This window comes from Cervus elaphus, chromosome 25 (genome assembly GCF_910594005.1).
Source record: "Cervus elaphus chromosome 25, mCerEla1.1, whole genome shotgun sequence".
Taxonomy (NCBI): Eukaryota; Metazoa; Chordata; class Mammalia; order Artiodactyla; family Cervidae; genus Cervus; species Cervus elaphus.
The window spans coordinates 63,058,198-63,079,314 of NC_057839.1; the positions used below are offsets into that span (position 1 = coordinate 63,058,198).

Below are 21,117 nucleotides of genomic sequence, written 5' to 3' on the forward strand. Positions count from 1 at the left end.
TGAGGAGGAAAAGTCTCATTGAAAAAAAAAAAAAATGAATAATGCAATGAATGAGATCAAAAACACTCTGGAGGGAACCAAGAGTAGAATAACGGAGACAGAAGATAGGATAAGTGAGGTAGAAGATAAAATGGTGGAAATAAATGAAACAGAGGAAAAAAGAAAAAAGGATCAAAAGAAATGAGGACAACCTCAGGGACCTCTGGGACAATGTGAAACGCCCCAACATTCGAATCATAGGAATCCCAGAAGAAGACAAAAAGAAAGGCCATGAGAAAATACTCGAGGAGATAATAGCTGAAAACTTCCCTAAAATGGGGAAGGAAATAGCCACCCAAGTCCAAGAAACCCAGAGAGTCCCAAACAGGATAAACCCAAGGCAAAACACCCCAAGACACATATTAATCAAATTAACAAAGATCAAACACAAAGAACAAATATTAAAAGCAGCAAGGGAGAAACAACAAATAACACACAAAGGGATTCCCATAAGGATAACAGCTGATCTATCAATAGAAACCCTCCAGGCCAGAAGGGAATGGCAAGACATACTAAAAGTAATGAAAGACAATAACCTACAACCTAGATTACTGTACCCAGCAAGGATCTCATTCAGATATGAAGGAGAATTCAAAAGCTTTACAGACAAGCAAAAGCTGAGAGAATTCAGCACCACCAAACCAGCTCTTCAACAAATGCTAAAGGATCTTCTCTAGATAGGAAATGCAGAAAGGCTGTATAAACGTGAACCCGAAACAACAAAGTAAATGGCAACGGGACCACACCTATCAATAATTACCTTAAATGTAAATGGGTTGAATGCCCCAACCAAAAGACAAAGATTGGCTGAATGGATACAAAAACAAGACCCCTATATATGCTGTCTACAAGAGACCCACCTCAAAGCAAGAGACACATACAGACTAAAAGTGAAGGGCTGGAAAAAAATATTTCACGCAAACGGAGACCAAAAGAAAGCAGGAGTCGCAATACTCATATCAGATAAAATAGACTTTCAAATAAAGGATGTGAAAAGAGACAAAGAAGGACACTACATAATGATCAAAGGATCAATCCAAGAAGAAGATATAACAATTATAAATATATATGCACCCAACATAGGAGAACCGCAATATGTATGGCAAACGCTAACGAGTATGAAAGAGGAAATTAATACTAACACAATAATAGTGGGAGACTTTAATACCCCACTCACAACTATGGATAGATCAACTAAACAGAAAATTAACAAGGAAACACAAACCTTGAATGACACAATGGACCAGCTAGACCTGATTGATATCTATAGGACATTTCACCCCAAAACAATCAACTTCACCTTTTTCTCAAGTGCACACGGAACCTTCTCCAGAATAGATCACATCCTGGGCCATAAATCTGGTCTTGGAAAATTCAAAAAAATTGAAATCATTCCAGTCATCTTTTCTGACCACAGTGCAGTAAGATTACATCTCAATTACAGGAAAAAAATTGTTAAAAATTCAAACATATGGGGGCTAAATAACACGCTTCTGAATAACCAACAAATCATAGAAGAAATCAAAAAAGAAATCAAAATATGCATAGAAATGAATGAAAATGAAAACACAACAACCCAAAACCTATGGGATACTGTAAAAGCAGTGCTAAGGGGAAGGTTCATAGCATTACAGGCTCACATCAAGAAACAAGAAAAAAGCCAAATAAATAACCTAACTCTACACCTAAAGCAATTAGAGAAGGAAGAAATGAAAAACCCCAGGGTTAGCAGAAGGAAAGAAATCCTAAAAATTAGGGCAGAAATAAATGCAAAAGAAACTAAAGAGACCATAGCAAAAATCAACAAAGCTAAAAGCTGTTTTTTTTTTTTTTTTAAAAGCTGGTTTTTTGAAAAAATAAACAAAATTGACAAACCATTAGCAAGACTCATTAAGAAGCAAAGAGAGAAGAACCAAATTAACAAAATTAGAAATGAAAATGGAGAGATCACAACAGACAACACTGAAATACAAAGGATCATAAGAGACTACTACCAGCAGCTCTATGCCAATAAAATGGACAACTTGGATGAAATGGACAAATTCTTAGAAAAGTATAACCTTCCAAAACTGAACCAGGAAGAAATAGAAGATCTTAACAGACCCATCACAAGCAAGGAAATCGAAACTGTAATCAAAAATCTACCAGCAAACAAAAGCCCAGGACCAGATGGCTTCACAGCTGAATTCTACCAAAAATTTAGAGAAGAGCTAACACCTATCTTACTCAAACTCTTCCAGAAAATTGCAGAGGAAGGTAAACTTCCAAACTCATTCTATGAGGCCACCATCACCCTAATTCCAAAACCAGACAAAGATGCCACAAAAAAAAGAAAACTACAGGCCAATATCACTGATGAACATAGATGCAAAAATCCTTAACAAAATTCTAGCAAACAGAATCCAACAACATATTAAAAAAATCATACACCACGACCAAGTGGGCTTTATCCCAGGAATGCAAGGATTCTTTAATATCCGCAAATCAATCAATGTAATACACCACATTAACAAATTGAAAGATAAAAACCATATGATTATCTCAATAGATGCAGAAAAAGCCTTTGACAAAATTCAACACCCATTCATGATTAAAACTCTCCAGAAAGCAGGAATAGAAGGAACATACCTCAACATAATAAAAGCTATATATGACAAACCCACAGCAAGTATCACCCTCAATGGTGAAAAATTGAAAGCATTTCCCCTGAAATCAGGAACAAGACAAGGGTGCCCACTCTCACCACTACTATTCAACATAGTGTTGGAAGTTTTGGCCACAGCAATCAGAGCAGAAAAAGAAGTAAAAGGAATCCAGATAGGAAAAGAAGAAGTGAAACTCTCACTGTTTGCAGATGACATGATCCTCTACATAGAAAACCCTAAAGACTCTTCCAGAAAATTACTAGAACTAATCAATGAATATAGTAAAGTTGCAGGATATAAAATGAATACACAGAAATCCCTTGCATTCCTATATACTAACAATGAAAAAACAGAAAGAGAAATTAAGGAAACAATACTATTCACCATTGCAACAAAAAGAATAAAATACTTAGGAATATATCTACCTAAAGAAACAAAAGACCTATACATAGAAAACTATAAAACACTGATGAAAGAAATCAAAGAGGACACAAACAGATGGAGAAACATACCATGCTCATGGATTGGAAGAATCAATATTGTCAAAATGGCTATTCTACCCAAAGCAATCTATAGATTCAATGCAATCCCTATCAAGCTACCAACGGTATTTTTCACAGAACTAGAACAAATAATTTCACAATTTGTATGGAAATACAAAAAACCTCGAATAGCCAAAGTAATCTTGAGAAAGAAGAATGGAACTGGAGGAATCAACCTGCCTGACTTCAGACTCTACTACAAAGCCACAGTCATCAAGACAGTATGGTACTGGCACAAAGACAGAAATATAGATCAATGGAACAGAACAGAAAGCCCAGAGATAAATCCACGAACTTATGGACACCTTATCTTTGACAAAGGAGGCAAGGATACACAATGGAAAAAAGACAACCTCTTTAACAAGTGGTGTTGGGAAAGCTGGTCAACCACTTGTAAAAGAATGAAACTAGAACACTTTCTAACACCATACACAAAAATAAACTCAAAATGGATTAAGGATCTAAATGTAAGACCAGAAACTATAAAACTCCTAGAGGAGAACATAGGCAAAACACTCTCCGACATAAATCACAACAAGATCCTCTATGACCCACCTCCTAGAATATTGGAAATAAAAGCAAAACTAAACAAATGGGACCTATTGAAACTTAAAAGCTTTTGCACAACAAAGGAAACCATAAGTAAGGTGAAAAGACAGCCCTCAGATTGGGAGAAAATAATAGCAAATGAAGAAACAGACAAAGGATTAATCTCAAAAATATACAAGCAACACTTGAAGCTCAATTCCAGAAAAATAAATGACCCAATCAAAAAATGGGCCAAAGAACTAAACAGACATTTCTCCAAAGAAGATATACAGATGGCTAACAAACACATGAAAAGATGCTCAACATCACTCATTATCAGAGAAATGCAAATCAAAACCACAATGAGGTACCATTACACGCCAGTCAGGATGGCTGCTATCCAAAAGTCTACAAGCAATAAATGCTGGAGAGGGTGTGGAGAAAAGGGAACCCTCTTACACTGTTGGTGGGAATGCAAACTAGTACAGCCACTATGGAGAACAGTGTGGAGATTTCTTAAAAAACTGGAAATAGAACTGCCATATGACCCAGCAATACCACTTCTGGGCATACACACTGAGGAAACCAGATCTGAAAGAGACACGTGCACCCCAATGTTCATCGCAGCACTGTTTATAATAGCCAGGACATGGAAGCAACCTAGATGCCCATCAGCAGATGAATGGATAAGGAAGCTGTGGTACATATACACCATGGAATATTACTCAGCTGTTAAAAAGAATTCATTTGAACCAGTTCTAATGAGATGGATGAAACTGGAGCCCATTATACAAAGTGAAGTAAGCCAGAAAGATAAAGAACATTACAGCATACTAACACATATATATGGAATTTAGAAAGATGGTAATGACAACCCTATATGCAAAACAGAAAAAGAGACACAGAAATACAGAACAGACTTTTGAACTCTGTGGGAGAAGGTGAGGGTGGGATGTTGCGAAAGAACAGCATGTATATTATCTATGGTGAAACAGGTCACCAGCCCAGGTGGGATGCATGAGACAAGTGCTCGGGCCTGGTGCACTGGGAAGACCCAGAGGAATCGGGCGGAGAGGGAGGTGGGAGGGGGGATCGGGATGGGGAATACGTGTAAATCTATTGCTGATTCATGTCAATGTATGACAAAACACACTGAAAAAAATAAATAAATAAATAAAAAATTAAAAAAAAAAAACAAAAACAAAAATGTAGGTTATGACTTCGAGGCTCAAAGCTAAAAGGAGCAAGGTATCAACCTAACTAAAAGTGTAAAGACCAACACATTAGTTTGCATTTTTAAATATTAGTGAAGCCTATAGTGACATTTTAACCTGTAAGTAAGGTATTTACTTTACATGGCCTGCATATTTCAAAAGGTAAAATGCATTATCTGATCAATTTTACAAGAGCTCCTACAATAGAAAAAATTAAGGAGTCTTTCTAAACAAGCTGCTTAAAATCATTTTAAACAACTGAGAATTTTTCTGATTCTAAGTACAAAAGGAAATATCATGAGCAAAAGACATGCACTTACCTGCCACGGGTAAAAAAGAGGAGTCTGATCCAAAGGAACCCTCAGGGGAGCAACAATAACCAGCTCAAACAGAAGCCCCAGAAGAAGCGGGACCACCCCAGCCAGCAGCACTGCCACGATCACAGTCTTCATTATCTAGCGGGAGATGAAAGGCCACTGAGTTAGAGAGTCTCCCTGACTTCTAGCCAAACCCTTTATCTCAAGTGAAGTTTATTCTTCTTTGACCTGCTGCCTAACAGAACAAATACATACCTTAAACAACTCACCCTTTATGTTACATGTTTGAATGAAATTTGAATGTATAATTACAAAAACTCAAGCTACTTAACAAAAGCATGAAATGACTACTAAACATATTACTATGTTGCTACAAAATAATTTTAATATGTATATTAACCAAGTGGCTATGCTACTTTTCTCAATCTAAGTCTCAGGAATAGGCTCCTGTTTGTCTAAGAAGCTGACCAAGTCTCCACCCCCCGTCTTGGGTCTTGGAATGTTATTGCCAGTGCTTGTCATCTCCCTGGGTGCCCCACACCCCTGAGCCAATGGTGGCCCACCCATAGGCTGACCTGTGACCTCTGAGATGGACTGATATAGTTGAAGCATTCTGCATAACCCCAGTTAAGGTAATTAACCAAGCTAATCAAATTAGCTCCCCTGAGAACAGTATGGTCCCACAGAACTTACTGAGATGACAGAAATGACCTGCATTTGTGTTGTACAAGATGGTAGCCATTAGGTCACATGGCTACTCTATTAGCACAGCTCTAGAATTTGGACAAAGTGGCAAAATGAAAATTGGCACAAAAAGGAAGAAATAACATGTAAGAGCCACTATGAAATCCTGACAAAGAAATCAGCTTTAAAGTGGCCTTGATGTCCCTTTTTCTTAAGGGAGCCTCAGTGAGTAGAGCTGTTTCAACAGCAAGAGACTAAAATGGTGTGCATTAAGATGCAGTAATTATTTCTTTACATAGCCATATGATGTGGAAGAATATCAAATGAAAACTGGTACTGGCTAGTTTCTCTAAATATAGTTAAGGGCCTCATATCTACAGATTGCATAGTAATCAAATCCCTCCATTCTTAATATACAATGAATCTCTTGTGGTTTTCTTTAAACATGAATATTAAATAGCTGTTAAAACTTTTAGTAAAATCAAAAATTCAGATACAAAACTAGACTTGATTATACAAATGAAAAGGCATAAAGCAGTGACCTAAACATATTTATCAGTCATAATCAACATTATGATCAATCAATAAGTTGCCACCCTTAGACAATCATCTTACAGTGACATTTTCCCTCACTCTTGTGACAATTAAGTTCTTTATTGAGAGTAATAATTCCCAATAACTACTATCCTTTCACACTAGCCAGGACATTCTTGAGTAACAACAGACTATAATTAAAAGAATTTCATTTATATAGAAAACACTGAATCCTGAAGTCAAGTTTTTATATATTAAAAGAATTTAATCATATTTTAGAAAAAATAACTTAAAGGAAATTTCTACTTAAACAAATTGATTTTAAATTCTACAGACTGTCTTATGTCTCAAGGGCATTACTGGATCTTTTAATAGCATGACTTTCTTCTAACCCTCAGATATATCTGGACTGTATTTCTCAGAGTAAAACCAGAAAACTACTGCCTTAAAGGAATACTCCTTTTAATTCAAAAAATCAACTCTCTTGACACAATCAACATAGTGAAGAAACAAAGTGAAAAGATTTAAAGAAAGCACTGGAAAAACATTCACCACTGCTGTCAGACAGGACCAGTCTTGACTAGAAAGGCCTACCATGAGGGACCACTCCTTGACCTTCTGGAAGATCACTCTGCGTCCCTGTGGCATCCATGCCACCAGTACCGTCACCGCCCGGATGGTGAGCCAGCAAACATAGAGACCACAGGCAGCTGTGTAGAGCTCGTGGATTTTGGCAGTCCCGGTCCAAAACGACATTAACCAACGGCCAGCAAATACTGAAAATACAAAGGCTGATAAATGAGACATGCAATCATGCAAAAACAACTCTAACCTTGATGTCAATGTTGTACTACCAGTATCTTCAATCATTTTAAGTGATTATTAAAAAGACAACACGTTTTGATGTATCAGTATCCTCATTAAGAGCAAACAAAATAAAATCAAAATCCACCAAACTCTAAAGAATGTCATAACTTAAGATACAACCAAACCACAGCAAGTCACTGGGTACAAGCTCGCCTGTGACCTGCATGGTGACCTGCGAGGCCAACTGCTTATTCTCTGGGGACCGAAATGACTTGAGGAGCAGGGTATTTTTGCTGTCTGGATCATCAAATGAAAAGAGTGTGCATGTAACAGGACACAAATGGAGAATATACTTTCTATTATTTGTGTTGTCAATATTTTTAATATTTAGTAACATTACGAAGAATTGAGAGTAACTTTCTTCCATTTAGCTCATTCATTAAAATAGAAAACTAAGCTTATTTTAATAAGAAGTGGGCACAATAAAAAAGAATCTCACACTAATTTTCTCAGGAAAAAAATAAAATACGTGAAATATGTGAAAGTTGTCTAAGGCATGGCTTCAAACAAAGAGTTATTACAAATAAATTCCACAATGTACCCACAAAAATCTATCAGGCAACATCATTTATATAATTTCTTCACATGGTTACTCCTTAATAAGGCTGGAGAGAAGACCAGGATCCCATTTCCAGTGTCTCTTTCTCCTTGATACGGTAATAATCTGTTTCATTTTTTTAAAAACTTATCTGTTATTTCTGAATGTCTAAAAGGAGCAAGTGGCTGGGCTGAACATTTTCCATACATTTTCTCATTCATCTTGCCAACAACCCTGCAAGCAGTAATGACCCTCCATTCTGAAGACTGAGAAACCGAGCCCCCAACCAAGGGCACACAAGGGTGGTGGCTGAAGGTCAACTCACGTTTACATGACCAAGATCACGCTCTTGATCACTGACCCACATTGTCGCCAATCCCAATCAAACCACCTCAACAGTCAAGTTTATAGGCCATAATGCTAATAACATTACAGACTTCTTTGCAATATCACAGAACAGCTTGGGTATGAAGATAAGTAATTTTTAAAGACAAACACATGCAAATGTCACATGAAATAAACACATATGCTTGTTAAAGATTTAAAAGTATCACTGATAATTCCGTAAAACTGTCAAGCATTCTATATGTATATGTATTTCTACTCCAGCAAGGGAGATTAAACCAGTCAATCCTAGAGAATATCAGTCCTGAATATTCATTGAAAGGACTGATGCTGAAGCTGAAGCTCCAATACTTTGGCCACCTGATGTGAAAAACTGACTCACTGGAAAAGATACTGATGCTGGCAAAGACTGAAGGCAGGAGCACGGGACGACAGAGGATGAGATGGTTAGATGGCATCACCGACTCGTTGGACATGAGTTTGAGCAAGCTCTGGGAGCTGGTGATGGACAGGGAAGCCTGGCGTGCTGCAGTTCATGGGGTCGCAGAGTCGGACACAACTGAGTGACTGAACTGAACTGATTTTTACTCCAAAGTTTTTGTTCTTTTTTGGTTGGCTGGTTTTAAAAAATTTAAAGGCCTCTTCTAATTCTATACTTCACATACTTCTAAAGTGTTTTTGAGAGGTCAAGTTAGTTTCTAGTTTGTAGTAACTTAACGTTAGTTAAAATGTAGCTATAGGAAAGTAACCTATGGGGAAATAGCATCCTCACCACCTTAAATGTGTACTATGACAAGTATATGATTAAACATAGCTGCATTCCTTCCACTAGATGCTGGGACTGGATTAACAGGGAAGTATTTGCTTAACAATCTTTAATGAGATTAAAGTACTTGCATTGCCAAATTCAAGTAACAAAACTGGGTTTCTTTCCTTTGTTAACTTTTTAATATTTCTGATAAAAATGAAAATGGAACATATAAACCACAAAGCTGTCCAAAGTTCAAAAACTTAAGTTTTCTCAAAAATATGTTTATTTTGCTGCACCTTCCCAGGTGGCGTGAGTGGTAAAGAACCCACCTGCCAATGTAGGGAACATAAGAGACGTGGGTTTGATCCCTGGGTCAGGAAGATCCCCTTGAGGAGGGCATGGCAACCAACTCCAGTATTCTTGCCTGAAAAAATCCCATGGACAGAGGAGCCTGGCAGGCTACGGTTCATAGGGTTGCAAAGAGTCGGACACAACTCAAGTGACTTAGCAATGGTTAACTAGACTTTGTCATTTTAACAGCTGAGATCTGAGCAGTGAACCCAGGAGTAAAGTTTTAACAGTCAAAAATCACTGTGAAGAAAGTTAAAAATAAAACAGATTTTAAGATAAACTTTATTTTTACCAGTTTAAGGTAAATCACAACTCTTAGACAAATCAGAAAATAATTAAAGAAACCTCACTTGAAATTAACTAGCTGCTCCTCCTCAGCCTTAGCCCACATGGGAAAAAAATCAAGTATTTAAGGTAAATCTGATTTATAAAGTTATATTGAGTGTTATAATCAAGACACTAACTCAATATATACTTGCATACTTGATAAGACCTGAAAAGTATCTTCCACTTAGTGATGATTTAAGTGGCTAACACATCAGTGTGATTTAGGATTTTCTGGCTGCTATGAAGCACTAACAAGGAGGCTGGGGGGCAGTGAGCTGCCTCTCATACTTTGTGACTGACTTTGAACTCTGTCCCCATGTACCCCACATTCAATAAAAATGAAGAGAAAACCGCTTCATTTTATATTTGATGAAAAGATCACATCTCAGCAAAATATACCCTGTTAAAACAAAGCATGTTTTCATGATGTCATTAGCAGAGAGCTAGGATAAGCTCATACCTGGTAGAGTAAGGCAGATGAGGCTGGCAATCAGTAAGGTTATACACATGAAGACAATCAACAAAAATATCTGCAAGGCAAAACACAGCAGTACATAAACAGTAGTCACATGTGCTCAATGTATTTTAGGACAGCACTCAAAGAATCAACACAATTCTCTCAGTAAAAACAAAGTCTATACTGGTATCTCCAGGACTCCTTCCATTTTACATAAAAAGGAAATTTTCATTTTAGATAATATTAACTATAACTCTGGCTAAAAGTAAATTGCTTCCACTTTCATATAATCAGATACATCAGCAAATAACAAGTAGATATACTTTAAATCAGAGAGCACAAAAATAAAACATGATCAACTTACATTTTCCCTCACTATTAATTAAAACTAAAACTAAAAATGGTCACTTATTTTTATCAAATTCTCAAAAACAACTTTTCATGAAAGGAAAGCTCACTCTCTAACAGTGCCATCCAATCAGAACACTCTGATGATGGAGATGTCTATACCTGCACTGCTGGACACAGGAGCTATGGGTACTTGAGGCCACCAAGCACTTCACATGGGGTCAGTGTGAATGAGTGCCGGAATTTAAGATTCTAGGTACTCTGAGTATGAATGTTGTCTACAAGAAATGTATTTTTTGTTTTTTCAGCTTAATTGACATAAAAGACAAATTAAACTATATTAATAATATATTTAAAGTGTTCAATGTGAACTGATATACATATACGATCACATATATACATATGTGATCTGATATACACTGTGAAGGAATATCCACCATCAAGGTTATTTACCACATGTCTACAAGTGGTATTTATTTTTAATTAAGTTTAAAAGTAAACAATCATCATAGCTATAGCTGGTGGCTCCTATATGGAAAGGTGTAGATAAAAAAGAAACACCCTGAGACAAGAAGGAAGGAGCCATCCTGGACAGAGAGATAAAAAGAGTGCTGCCTGCCTGGACCCGACCAGGCTCTGAGGGCAGGGCTCCGGCAGGGAGACGGCAAGCACCGGCAATAACACTGGGCGACGGAGTGTGGAGACTCGTCAGCTTCCACTGCCTGACAGACCCCGTGGTGGTCCTCTCTCTAATCTGGACCACAAAATACCTTCTGGTTAAGAAAGGACCTTTTGTCAACTGAAGAGCCTTGTCTCTCATGGCTCCTTCATCTCTGACAGCTCGCCTGCACCTCCTGCCTAAACTCCATCCGTTCACTCACTGCCCTGCAGGTCCACACCGACCACGTCTGAACGTGCTTCTTGTGCTGACAACAGGCCTGGGACACCTGTTCCCGCCTGCTTTTTTAAATCTGCTTGATCTCCTAACTTTAAAGACTTAAAAGTATCAACTCCTCCATGAAGCTTCCTGAACAACTTCCAAAAAAGTGTTTTGTGGAACAAGAAGTGGGCAATCATATAGCACGTGAGGTGAGGACTAGGACCTGACCATCGAATTTAACACCATGAAGGTCCCCGGAGACCCCTGAAGGAACAGTTTTGGTAGCATCTGGAGGAAGGTCTCAGTGAGGCAGGCACTTCCTTAACCAAACTCATAAATTAAAAAACTCATTAATAAACTCATTAATAAAACTTCAGTTTTATCAAATATAAACAAAAGATTACGACTCATTCCTTGGAGCACTGGGATTAATACTGCAAGGATTAAAGAGAGAAAAACTCTAAAATGCTGATTCCAGTTCCTGACACAGGAAATGAATCAAGAATGTTAATTTCTTATTTGATCTAGGGTCTTCTTGTTCCTTACAAATGGCAGGGGCCAATGGCACATGGAAGCCCAACTCCATTGCCCATGTCTAAAATGTGATAAACTTACCTGACATTTACATACATAATGTGTCATAGAATGAGAGGAGTGAAACGTAGGTTCTCCTCAGAAGACTGTAAGGTGTGTTTACACCGAGGACTCTATACTAACACCATCAATAACAGCAGCAAAAGCTCTCAACAGAAATCTGAAAGATCTTCTGTCCAGTCTGTACAGTACCTACCCTGAGTGGAAAATTTAAAGGCCGGCGGTAAGGCTGAAAGCCGACAGGCCCGCCCTGCTGGAGTATGGCTTGGTGGGCTGCGTGCAGGCCTTCCCCCACCACGGGAATAGCGTTGTTATTCCGAGCATGCTGGTTATTGTTAACCTGTTGGTTTGCACTGTTCTCATTTTCTTCCTGGTCTCCCAACAAGTAGGAATGAAGATCCCTGTGTAAAATTGCATCAGTGAAAATTCTCACTCAGAATAAAACAGCAGACATGACACTGTCTTTGTTTAATAACAATTATTATTATTATAATTATTGCTCATCCTTAATAATTATTACTTAGGGAAGAAAAGGTATAAGTAGAATCTATGCAGAGCACTACCATTACCTCAATCTGTTCTAAATGTTGCTGCCTGCTTTAAATGAAACCCTTCCAAATGTAAAGTTAATTAACATACAGAATACCCCATAAATTCGATCTATTTTATGTTTTCTTCAGCCAACTTCCGAGAAAAATCAGTTACTGGGAAAAAAAAAAAGTGTACAACATACAAGATACTCTATGTAAAGAATTTTAGGGAAAAAAGTACCAATTTCTCTTTTTGCTATAGATGACTACCGTGTCTGCTATGACATACAGTTCAACTAAAACCTCCAAGCCACAAATGAGTTACAGCACAAATGAGATGGGGAGCAAGGGGGCGTGGTAGGGCACGGAGCCTTAGAGAAGGATGCATGTTGAACCCAATGCGCACAGGCATCCCCCGGAGGCACTGTGGGTCTAGCTCAGGACACCACAACAAAGCCAACAGTGCAGTAAAGGGGTCAAGACTTGTGGTTTCTGAGTGTATATAAAACTTATGTTTACACTTGACTATAATCCAGTAAGTGTGTAACAGCATTGTCTTAAAAAAACAATGTACCTGCCTTAATTTAAAAATACTTTATTGCTAAAGAATGTTAACCATCATCTGACAAACCTTCAATTTATTAAAAAATAACTGTAAGTGTGAAGCACATTAAAACAAAGTATGCCCATATTTCACATTAAGGTATATCGGTTCATATACCATTGAAGACTTGCTTGAATAATTCTGAACATTACTTTGCTAGCGTGTGAGACGAGTGCAATTGTGCAGTAGTTTGAACATTCTTTGGCATTGCCTTTCTTTGGGATTCGAATGAAAACTGACCCTTTCCGGTCCTAACTTATCAGGTTAGGATTTCTAAAAAAAAAAGGGTAACTTGGTTAGATTTTAATGCACTAAAAAGCATTTTACTTCTACCCAGTGTAATGAAAGAACCTGGGCCACAACCCCTCTATAAGAGGGTAAAAACATGCATGTATGCATGCTAAGTAATGTCAGATTCTTTGCAACCCCATGGACTGTAGCCCGCCAGGCTCCTCTGTCCATGGGATTCTCCAGGCAGGAATACAGCAGCAGGTTGCCATCTCCTTCTCCAAACAATCTTCCTGATCCAGGGATGGAACCTGTGTCTCTGGCACTGGCAGGTGATTTTTAACACTGACCCACCTGGGAAGCCCCCCAAAACATGTATACATTCTCCATAAAAGGAGAGCAATGATTAGAAAAGCTTTAGTAAGTGTTGTATACACTTGCAGATATTATCAAAATGCCTCTTATTAAAACTAACTCTTCCTGAGTGGGGCATGCTTTTTCACAAAGGTTATTAAATGATCACAGATGATATGCCTACAAGGCACCTGCCATACTTACAGCAAGTATCCAGCGGTGACAGTCCAGGCTCTCACCAGTCCCTTCAGCCACTGCCGCGTGTGTCCCTGTTCAAGTAACGCTGGTAAGACAACCTGAAGCAGAAGCAGCTCAAGGGACAGTTCACTCACTGGAGCATCACTAAGATAATTACAAAAAGCCATAATTCACAATGTGGATTCAACTTTCCATTATCACCTCCAGCCTGTATGATATTAAACACTTAATGGAATGATGGTAAAACTCCTTGAAGAGTCACATGAACTTACTGCCTTTATCACCTCACATCCACTCTCAGTTGAAGACAACAAGGCATCTCCCTCAAACATCACCAAAACTGTTCCTGATAAGGACTGCCACGACCGTCGTGTTGTTACCAGAGTGACGGGCAGGTCCTGGTCCTCAACTCACCTGCTGTATTAGCAGTGTATCACACCCCTGGCCACTCTGCGCCCCTCAGCACATTTTCTCCACGGACACCTCGCCAGGACGTGCTGGCTCCTCCTCATCTCCCTGACTCGGACACAGTGAAAGGCCCCTCCTCTATTCTCATCTGCCTGTGCTCTCTGGATGCACGCAACCTCCTGTGGCTTACGACAGCAACTTTCTGTAAACTTCTATGTACTATCAGATATCTGCCCTAATTCTTAACGTACATATCCAAAGAGCCAACCCAACGTTTCACAGAACCCAAGACACCTTAAATTGATCATGTTCAGTATCAAATTCCCACTCCTCCTCAAACCCTGCTCCTCCACCATCTCCCTCATCTTAGTAAACGGCAACTCCTCCCTTCAGGTGCTCAGGACAGAAACTGAGACCCTCTGCTAGCTTTCTTCACCTACATTCAAACATCCAGAGAATCCTACTGACTGCACCCTAATCCTACCCTAAATCGAACCACCTCTCCTGACCCCACAGCCACTTCCTCCATCTCAGTCACCCTCGCCTCTCACCAGGATGTGGCACTACCCTCCTGGCTGGCTTCCTGCTTCTGCCCTTGGCCATCCCAACCCCAGCTCTTCTAGTCACAGTAGCCCAGACTGATCCCTGGGAAACCTATGTCAGATCACTCTCTCTCTGCTCAACCTCCCCAAAACCCCCACCCCTCAAATCACTCAAAGCCGAAGTGCTTACCATGGCTTACAAGGCTCTGGAGGACTCAGCTTCCCACAACCTCTCCGACTCACAGCCAACTACTTTTCTCCTTTCACTGCAACCAAACTGGCCTCCGGCTGCTCCTCACACCAACCTCAATGCTGCCGCACGTGCCTGCCCGGCTGCACAGGGCCCTCTGCCTTCAGAGATTCACGTGGCTCACTCCCTTGTCACCTCCTCAAGGCCTCCTCAACTGTCACCTCAGGGCCTCACCAGTCACTTCTCTGTTCATTTTTTCCCACAGCGCTTATGACTCTCTGGCATATTATATATTTTACCTATTTTTTATTGGCTGTCTTCCTCACTGAAAGATAAGTCCAAAGGACACAAATTTTTCTTGATTCTGACTTGTTCACTGTTATATCCCTTGTACACAGAGAAGCACCTAGTATATGATGGGCCTTCAATCTTGCTGATGGAAGAATGCACTAAACACTGCTACAATAGCTCCATTAAACTTCTAGGTATAACCAACTACCAAAAAGGGGCTATTTCAACAATACATGTGCTTCCTGGTTCTCACTACAACAACTGGAACATAAAAGGGCGGGGAGGTAACTTACCCTAGATAGGAAACAACTCAAGAGAACAAAACCTCAATTTGGATTCTGAGGAGAGACAGCAAAAGCTTGCAGAAGGTCACTACAAACAGAGAGGGAAAAACCAGCAACAGCTAGGCCTTCATGGGGAGACTCAATGGAGGCTGCATGGGGCTGGGGAGTAGAATTCCAGTCAGACGATGCTGGACAAGATGCTCAAAAGGCAGTGTGAGATTATGCTAAGCCTTGTATGTCATTCTAAATAACCCAGATATTACTATGCATATTATGGAGGAAGAGGCAGATTTGTTACAGATGGATTATAAATGGAGAAAAACAAAAAGGCCTAAAATATTAAGTGGTATATCATGTTGATTTATATAAGAGATCATAAAGAATTAGAACTGACAAGATTTAAAGACAATTACAAGTAAATCTGAGGAAGAAATGCAATTTGCCTGGCATATTTAGATGACTGAAGAGAAGACGCAAATCACTGAAGAAGGGAATGCAGGAAGAAAAGTGGAGACTAGGTTTCCAGGTTACTTTAGTCTTTAAATCAAAATATTTTTCCATTTATAAGCTTTAGATCCTATCTTCATCTGTAATTACATGTTTAACTATGGCTACCTTACTTATGATGTAATGTTTTTCATATGAAGATGACACTACTAGGTATTTCTCATGAGGAATGTTAACATTTCGCTGCTAAACAAAGGCACACTGCATTTGCAGAAAAACAAGTCTTTCTTTGGAAAATATAACTGCTAATGTTCATATGGAAAAATTTAGTTATCAGATGACTGCTAATATCTGTGAGAAATGAAATGTTTTATTAAATGTATGTACTCTGAGTATCAAATCCCTAACAGACTTTTAATTAGTAAAGCTTCCAAATATCAAAAACTTACCTATAGAGCATGACATTGTACGGAAGAAAATGAGGCAGCAGACTCTTGATTATCCGTATAGGCAGCCACAGCATCAGGAGTACGATGGAGCCGAAGACAATCTGCAACAAGAGAGAGGGCAGGCCGGGTGCCCCTGTCACCATCCGTGGGAGATGGCAGACTCCAGTCCAGGTTGACATGTGCACAGGGCAATGAGTGTTCTCACTCAACACACTACACCTGGGTCACTCTGTGGGAAGAAGCGGTCCTAGGACAGCTGCTCCTCTCTCTCTAGGACACAGGGCTCAGACAGGAGCCACAAAGGATAATCACGGCATGGTATATGAAAAGAGAGCTAGAAACTCACCATGAAGGATCAGAACTGTCTGCCTCATAATAAACCACCAGTGACAGTAAGAGAGAACCCATATTAATGGCTACAAAAGTTTCCAAAGGGCACACAATATTGTTTTTAGAATTTTATCTTGGAAAAACTTAAGATTTAACTAGGCAATTTCTTTTTCCAGCCAGGGAAGAAACTTTGAGATGCTTCTGTTAAGAGTGCTGTGCTCACTTACTTAGCTGTGTCCAATTCCCTGCAACCCCATGGACTACACAGCCAGCCAGGTTCCTCTGTCCATGGAATTTTCCAGTGAAGAATACTGGAGTGAATTGTCATGCCCTCCTCCAGGGATCTTCCTGACCCAGGGATTGAACCCACATCTCTTGCATCTCCTGCATTGGCAGGTGTATACTTTGCCACAGCACCACTTGGGAAGTCCCAAGAGTTTAATTTACAAGCTATTAACAAGTCTCTATTGCTTAAATGCAAATTAATATAATTCTGAAACCCATAATTTGGCAATTAATTATACTTCTAAAGACCCAGAGGAATCGGGTGGAGAGGGAGATGGGAGGGGGGATCGGGATGGGGAATAAGTGTAAATCTATGGCTGATTCATATCAATGTATGACAAAACCCACTGAAATGTTGTGAAGTAATTAGCCTCCAACTAATAAAAAAATTAAAAAAAAAAAAAAAAAAGAACCAGAAGGCATTTTTGTTTACTAACATTTTATCAAAGTAACCAACAAAATAGCTATTTGATAACCAACTTCCACAGGCATAGATAAACCTAAATTATTCAATCCACTCTACCAGTCTTTCTGACCAAAAAACAAAAACAAAAACTCAAGGGTAGCCCACTTTACTTCAAAATCAATTAAAAAAAAATACACTTACCACTGACAAAATAAATCTTCGAAGATGCCTATAAATAGGCAAGTGAATCATTTCTTGTACTGGATTAAAATCTGGATCATTCAAATTCCTTAGAAACCATAAAACACCAGGTCGAAGTACCTGCAAATTTATTTCAAATGCTATAAATAGTCATCAATGTCTTCCGCCTCTGTATATGAGCTAAAACATTAACAGAGAAATAAGCTTTCAAAATTATTTTGGCATCATAAAAAAACTGGCCTTAGAAAATTCATGTAACTCTACTTGGAAAAGAAGTTCCTATATCAGAATTAAAAATATCCTGTGCCTGATAGCCTTTGATGCTTTTAATCATTCAATGGAAAAAATTTACTAAGTATAATTTGTCAAGAAATCTAGACCTCCAAGATGAATAAGTATTTTTATAAAAATTATAACTATATTGTATAATTTGGGAAGAACTGGGTTACAATTTATAAGTATCCTAAACAAAAGATGTGATTTCAGTCTTATACTTTCCAAGAAGACTTACCTTAATTAAGAAACCCTTCAGCTTCTCAGTAGCTTCAAGTGACTACCTATTACATCTTTTTCCCTGGCTCAGAAGAAAGCATCAACGCTAGAGGTTGTGGGTGATTGGGGCAATGGATGACCTGGGGGTTAGTTCTGGGTGGCCCAAACTCACTAAGCTACCCTGTGTAAAGTCTCTCTGCCCAAATTCTATTTTTCCATCTTCCAAACAAACACAGACCTTTAAGTTTCCATCTAACTCCAAAATACTAGGATTCTGTATCAACAAAAAACTACCACACTGATAAAATGAAAAAAATTCAGTATAAAATATTTATCAATGAACAATGCAATTTAGAGGTCACATAAAACTACAATTTAAAAAATACACTTAGTTTTAATCACTAGTTTCAAAACAAGAATACAGGCTTTATTTGCAAATAGAATTTACTGAACTTATACTCTTATGTTTCAGGAGAATATTTTGGACCACAGCCTCATCACTAGCTCCTCACATCTCTCAAAAGAGTGGAGTAACCATGAACAGCTTTAAGCCTTTGTGTGTTAGTATTCCATTCACACTGGACTAGTCGCCAGCCTGCTCCTTCAGCCCTGCTTCTCCAATGCTGCTCTCAAGGGAGCAAGCTGACTTGTTCCATGGCTGTATTCCTTCCCAGAATGTAACACTGAGTAGACACTCTGTCCTTGTTTCTCATGATTACCCCAGCATACAGCACAGAGTCTGGCACAAAGTAAGTGTACGGTACTATTTGGGGAAAAAATTCAGAGCAGAAAGTACATTTATTACAATTACTCAAATCTCATACTTCCTTTTGCACCAGATGACTAAGCATGAGATGCATATTAGCCAAGTACTGACACTGTTTTTACTGTCTTCGTATCAGTAAGGACCGTATTCTGAAAACAGGATTAGTAAAAGTTCCCATCTGGAGACTACACGAGAATCATAAAGGACCCCCACTATAATATTATACTTAAGGAGTATAAACGACTTCAAGACCATTTTACATGTATGATCCTGTGAAACCATACCCTTTGGGTATTTCTAGCATGTCCTTGGATGAAGTCCAAAACAGACTCACATCACATAAAAAATTCCAAGAACATGTATTTGAAGATGGTTAAAATACATACCAAGTAAAACACATGCTTTTAATTTTTCCCCTCTACTCATATTTCAAACTAATTGAAATAATAAAACCTGCCAGTTTTTGAGACCAATTACTAAAAAATGGTTTAAAGCAATTGAGCCAAACTAGTCTATAGCTATTCCCTCTTAGAAAAAAGAAAAAGACTTAGCTAGGAAATCATCATAGCCTTTAAGGCATGCCATGTGGTTAGGGCAGAAGTTCTTTCTGTAAATGTGCAATGCTGGCACTTCCAGTGGAACTTACCTCTCTCAGTAACAGAATGAAGGAGGCGAAGTAGAACACATACACCATTCCCACCAGCCAGTGTAGAAACATGGTGGTGCCTGGGGCCGACTGAAAGCTCAGTTCTCGGTCTTTCAGAGTAGCATCAAACATTTCCTAAACCAAGACAGAATAGGTGAGACAGATCTGTACCACTTACCTCTGTTGAATTAACATCTTCACATTCTAGGAAGTGAATGAATCACCATACATGTAAGTTCTGATGTTTCTAGGATTACAGTTCTCTTAAAGGCATTTCATAGTATCACTGAAATACAAACAATATTAAGGTTGGATGCTATTTCAAAGACATATATGACACTGTGAAAATTTTAAAAGAGGCAATATTGATAGGCCAATTTGTGAATAAGAACTTTACCAATATTGCTATTGTGAAAGGAACATTTATGTTACCATAGTACCTCCTTTTCTTGGTTACAGATCTAAATGAATGGTGGGTTTTAATACTATGGTATGAGAGAAAATGTTACCTCAGAAAAGGCAGCTTTTCTATATTTAATTATTTTTTGAGAAGAAATTGATTATCACTGACAGCCATTAAGGATTTTAATCAAGACTGAGCATCTTAGTTAAAACAAATGGTTAGGGTTGAATTTATTACTATAAATAAAGGTAGTCTTCTTATAAGATTGCTTTTCTTTTTTTTCCCCCTTTTTCTTTCTCTGAGGAGTTTCCCAACCAGGGACTGAACCTGGACCATAGCAGTGAAAGCGCTGGGTCCTAACCAGCAGACCACCAGGGAACTCCTTTGATTTACTCTTTTTAGGTTTATAACATCTTGGCATCTTTATAAAAGTGAGAAGAGTTAAACAAGTAAGAAAATTCTTCACTAGTTATTAGAAAAGTTCCAATCAAAACACTCTAACATCAAAAATGTGTACAAAACCTCACAAAAATCAGGCACTCAGGAAAAATTAGCAATATTAAGACTCTACGATGATACATTCTCAAAAAAAAATAAATTATCATCAAATACTGGCTTTCCATTAAAAGGAACCCATTCTAAAGACCTTTTAAAAAGCTTTTAAATTATTAGATTGTATTAGATAACGAAAAATAAACTCACCAAGGAACAGATATCCAGCCACCAGCCACAAATGAGAGGGAAAACTCCAATTTCTACCACCACTAACAAAGAGACCTTAAGTAAAAATAAAGGTCATCAATATCACCTAAATGGGGAGAAAGCATTTCCAGTCTTTAACTTATAAAAAGGACTTAATTACCTTCACAACAATATAGCAGACCCCCAGCAGGCGACGAGACCTGTGAAATTTAACCAGAGTTGCCAACCCCTACGGCATGTTGTCAAGGAAACACTGAACACTAAAGGAAAGACACAGATACACAGCAAGGCCCTGCTGTACAGCACAGAGAAACATTCAACATCCTGTGATAAACCATAATGGAAAAGAATCATTTTCAAAAACAATGCATATATATGTATAACTGAATCACTCTGCTGT

At 38.5% G+C, this 21,117-nt stretch overlaps 1 protein-coding gene across 1 annotated transcript in view; it reads right to left on the reverse strand.

Annotated features, from left to right (window-relative positions):
- Positions 1 to 21,117, reverse strand: part of MARCHF6 (membrane associated ring-CH-type finger 6) — an 82,533-nt gene that overhangs the window by 17,183 nt on the left and 44,233 nt on the right. The window contains exons 13-22 of the mRNA XM_043887936.1: positions 20,878 to 20,946; positions 20,718 to 20,792; positions 19,613 to 19,747; positions 17,709 to 17,828; positions 16,487 to 16,587; positions 13,882 to 14,019; positions 12,158 to 12,362; positions 10,143 to 10,212; positions 7,098 to 7,279; positions 5,289 to 5,423 (exon numbers count right to left, since the gene is read on the reverse strand). Of these exons, the coding sequence (XP_043743871.1) occupies positions 5,289 to 5,423; positions 7,098 to 7,279; positions 10,143 to 10,212; positions 12,158 to 12,362; positions 13,882 to 14,019; positions 16,487 to 16,587; positions 17,709 to 17,828; positions 19,613 to 19,747; positions 20,718 to 20,792; positions 20,878 to 20,946 (1,230 nt within the window). The remainder of the gene's footprint in view (positions 1 to 5,288; positions 5,424 to 7,097; positions 7,280 to 10,142; positions 10,213 to 12,157; positions 12,363 to 13,881; positions 14,020 to 16,486; positions 16,588 to 17,708; positions 17,829 to 19,612; positions 19,748 to 20,717; positions 20,793 to 20,877; positions 20,947 to 21,117) is intronic.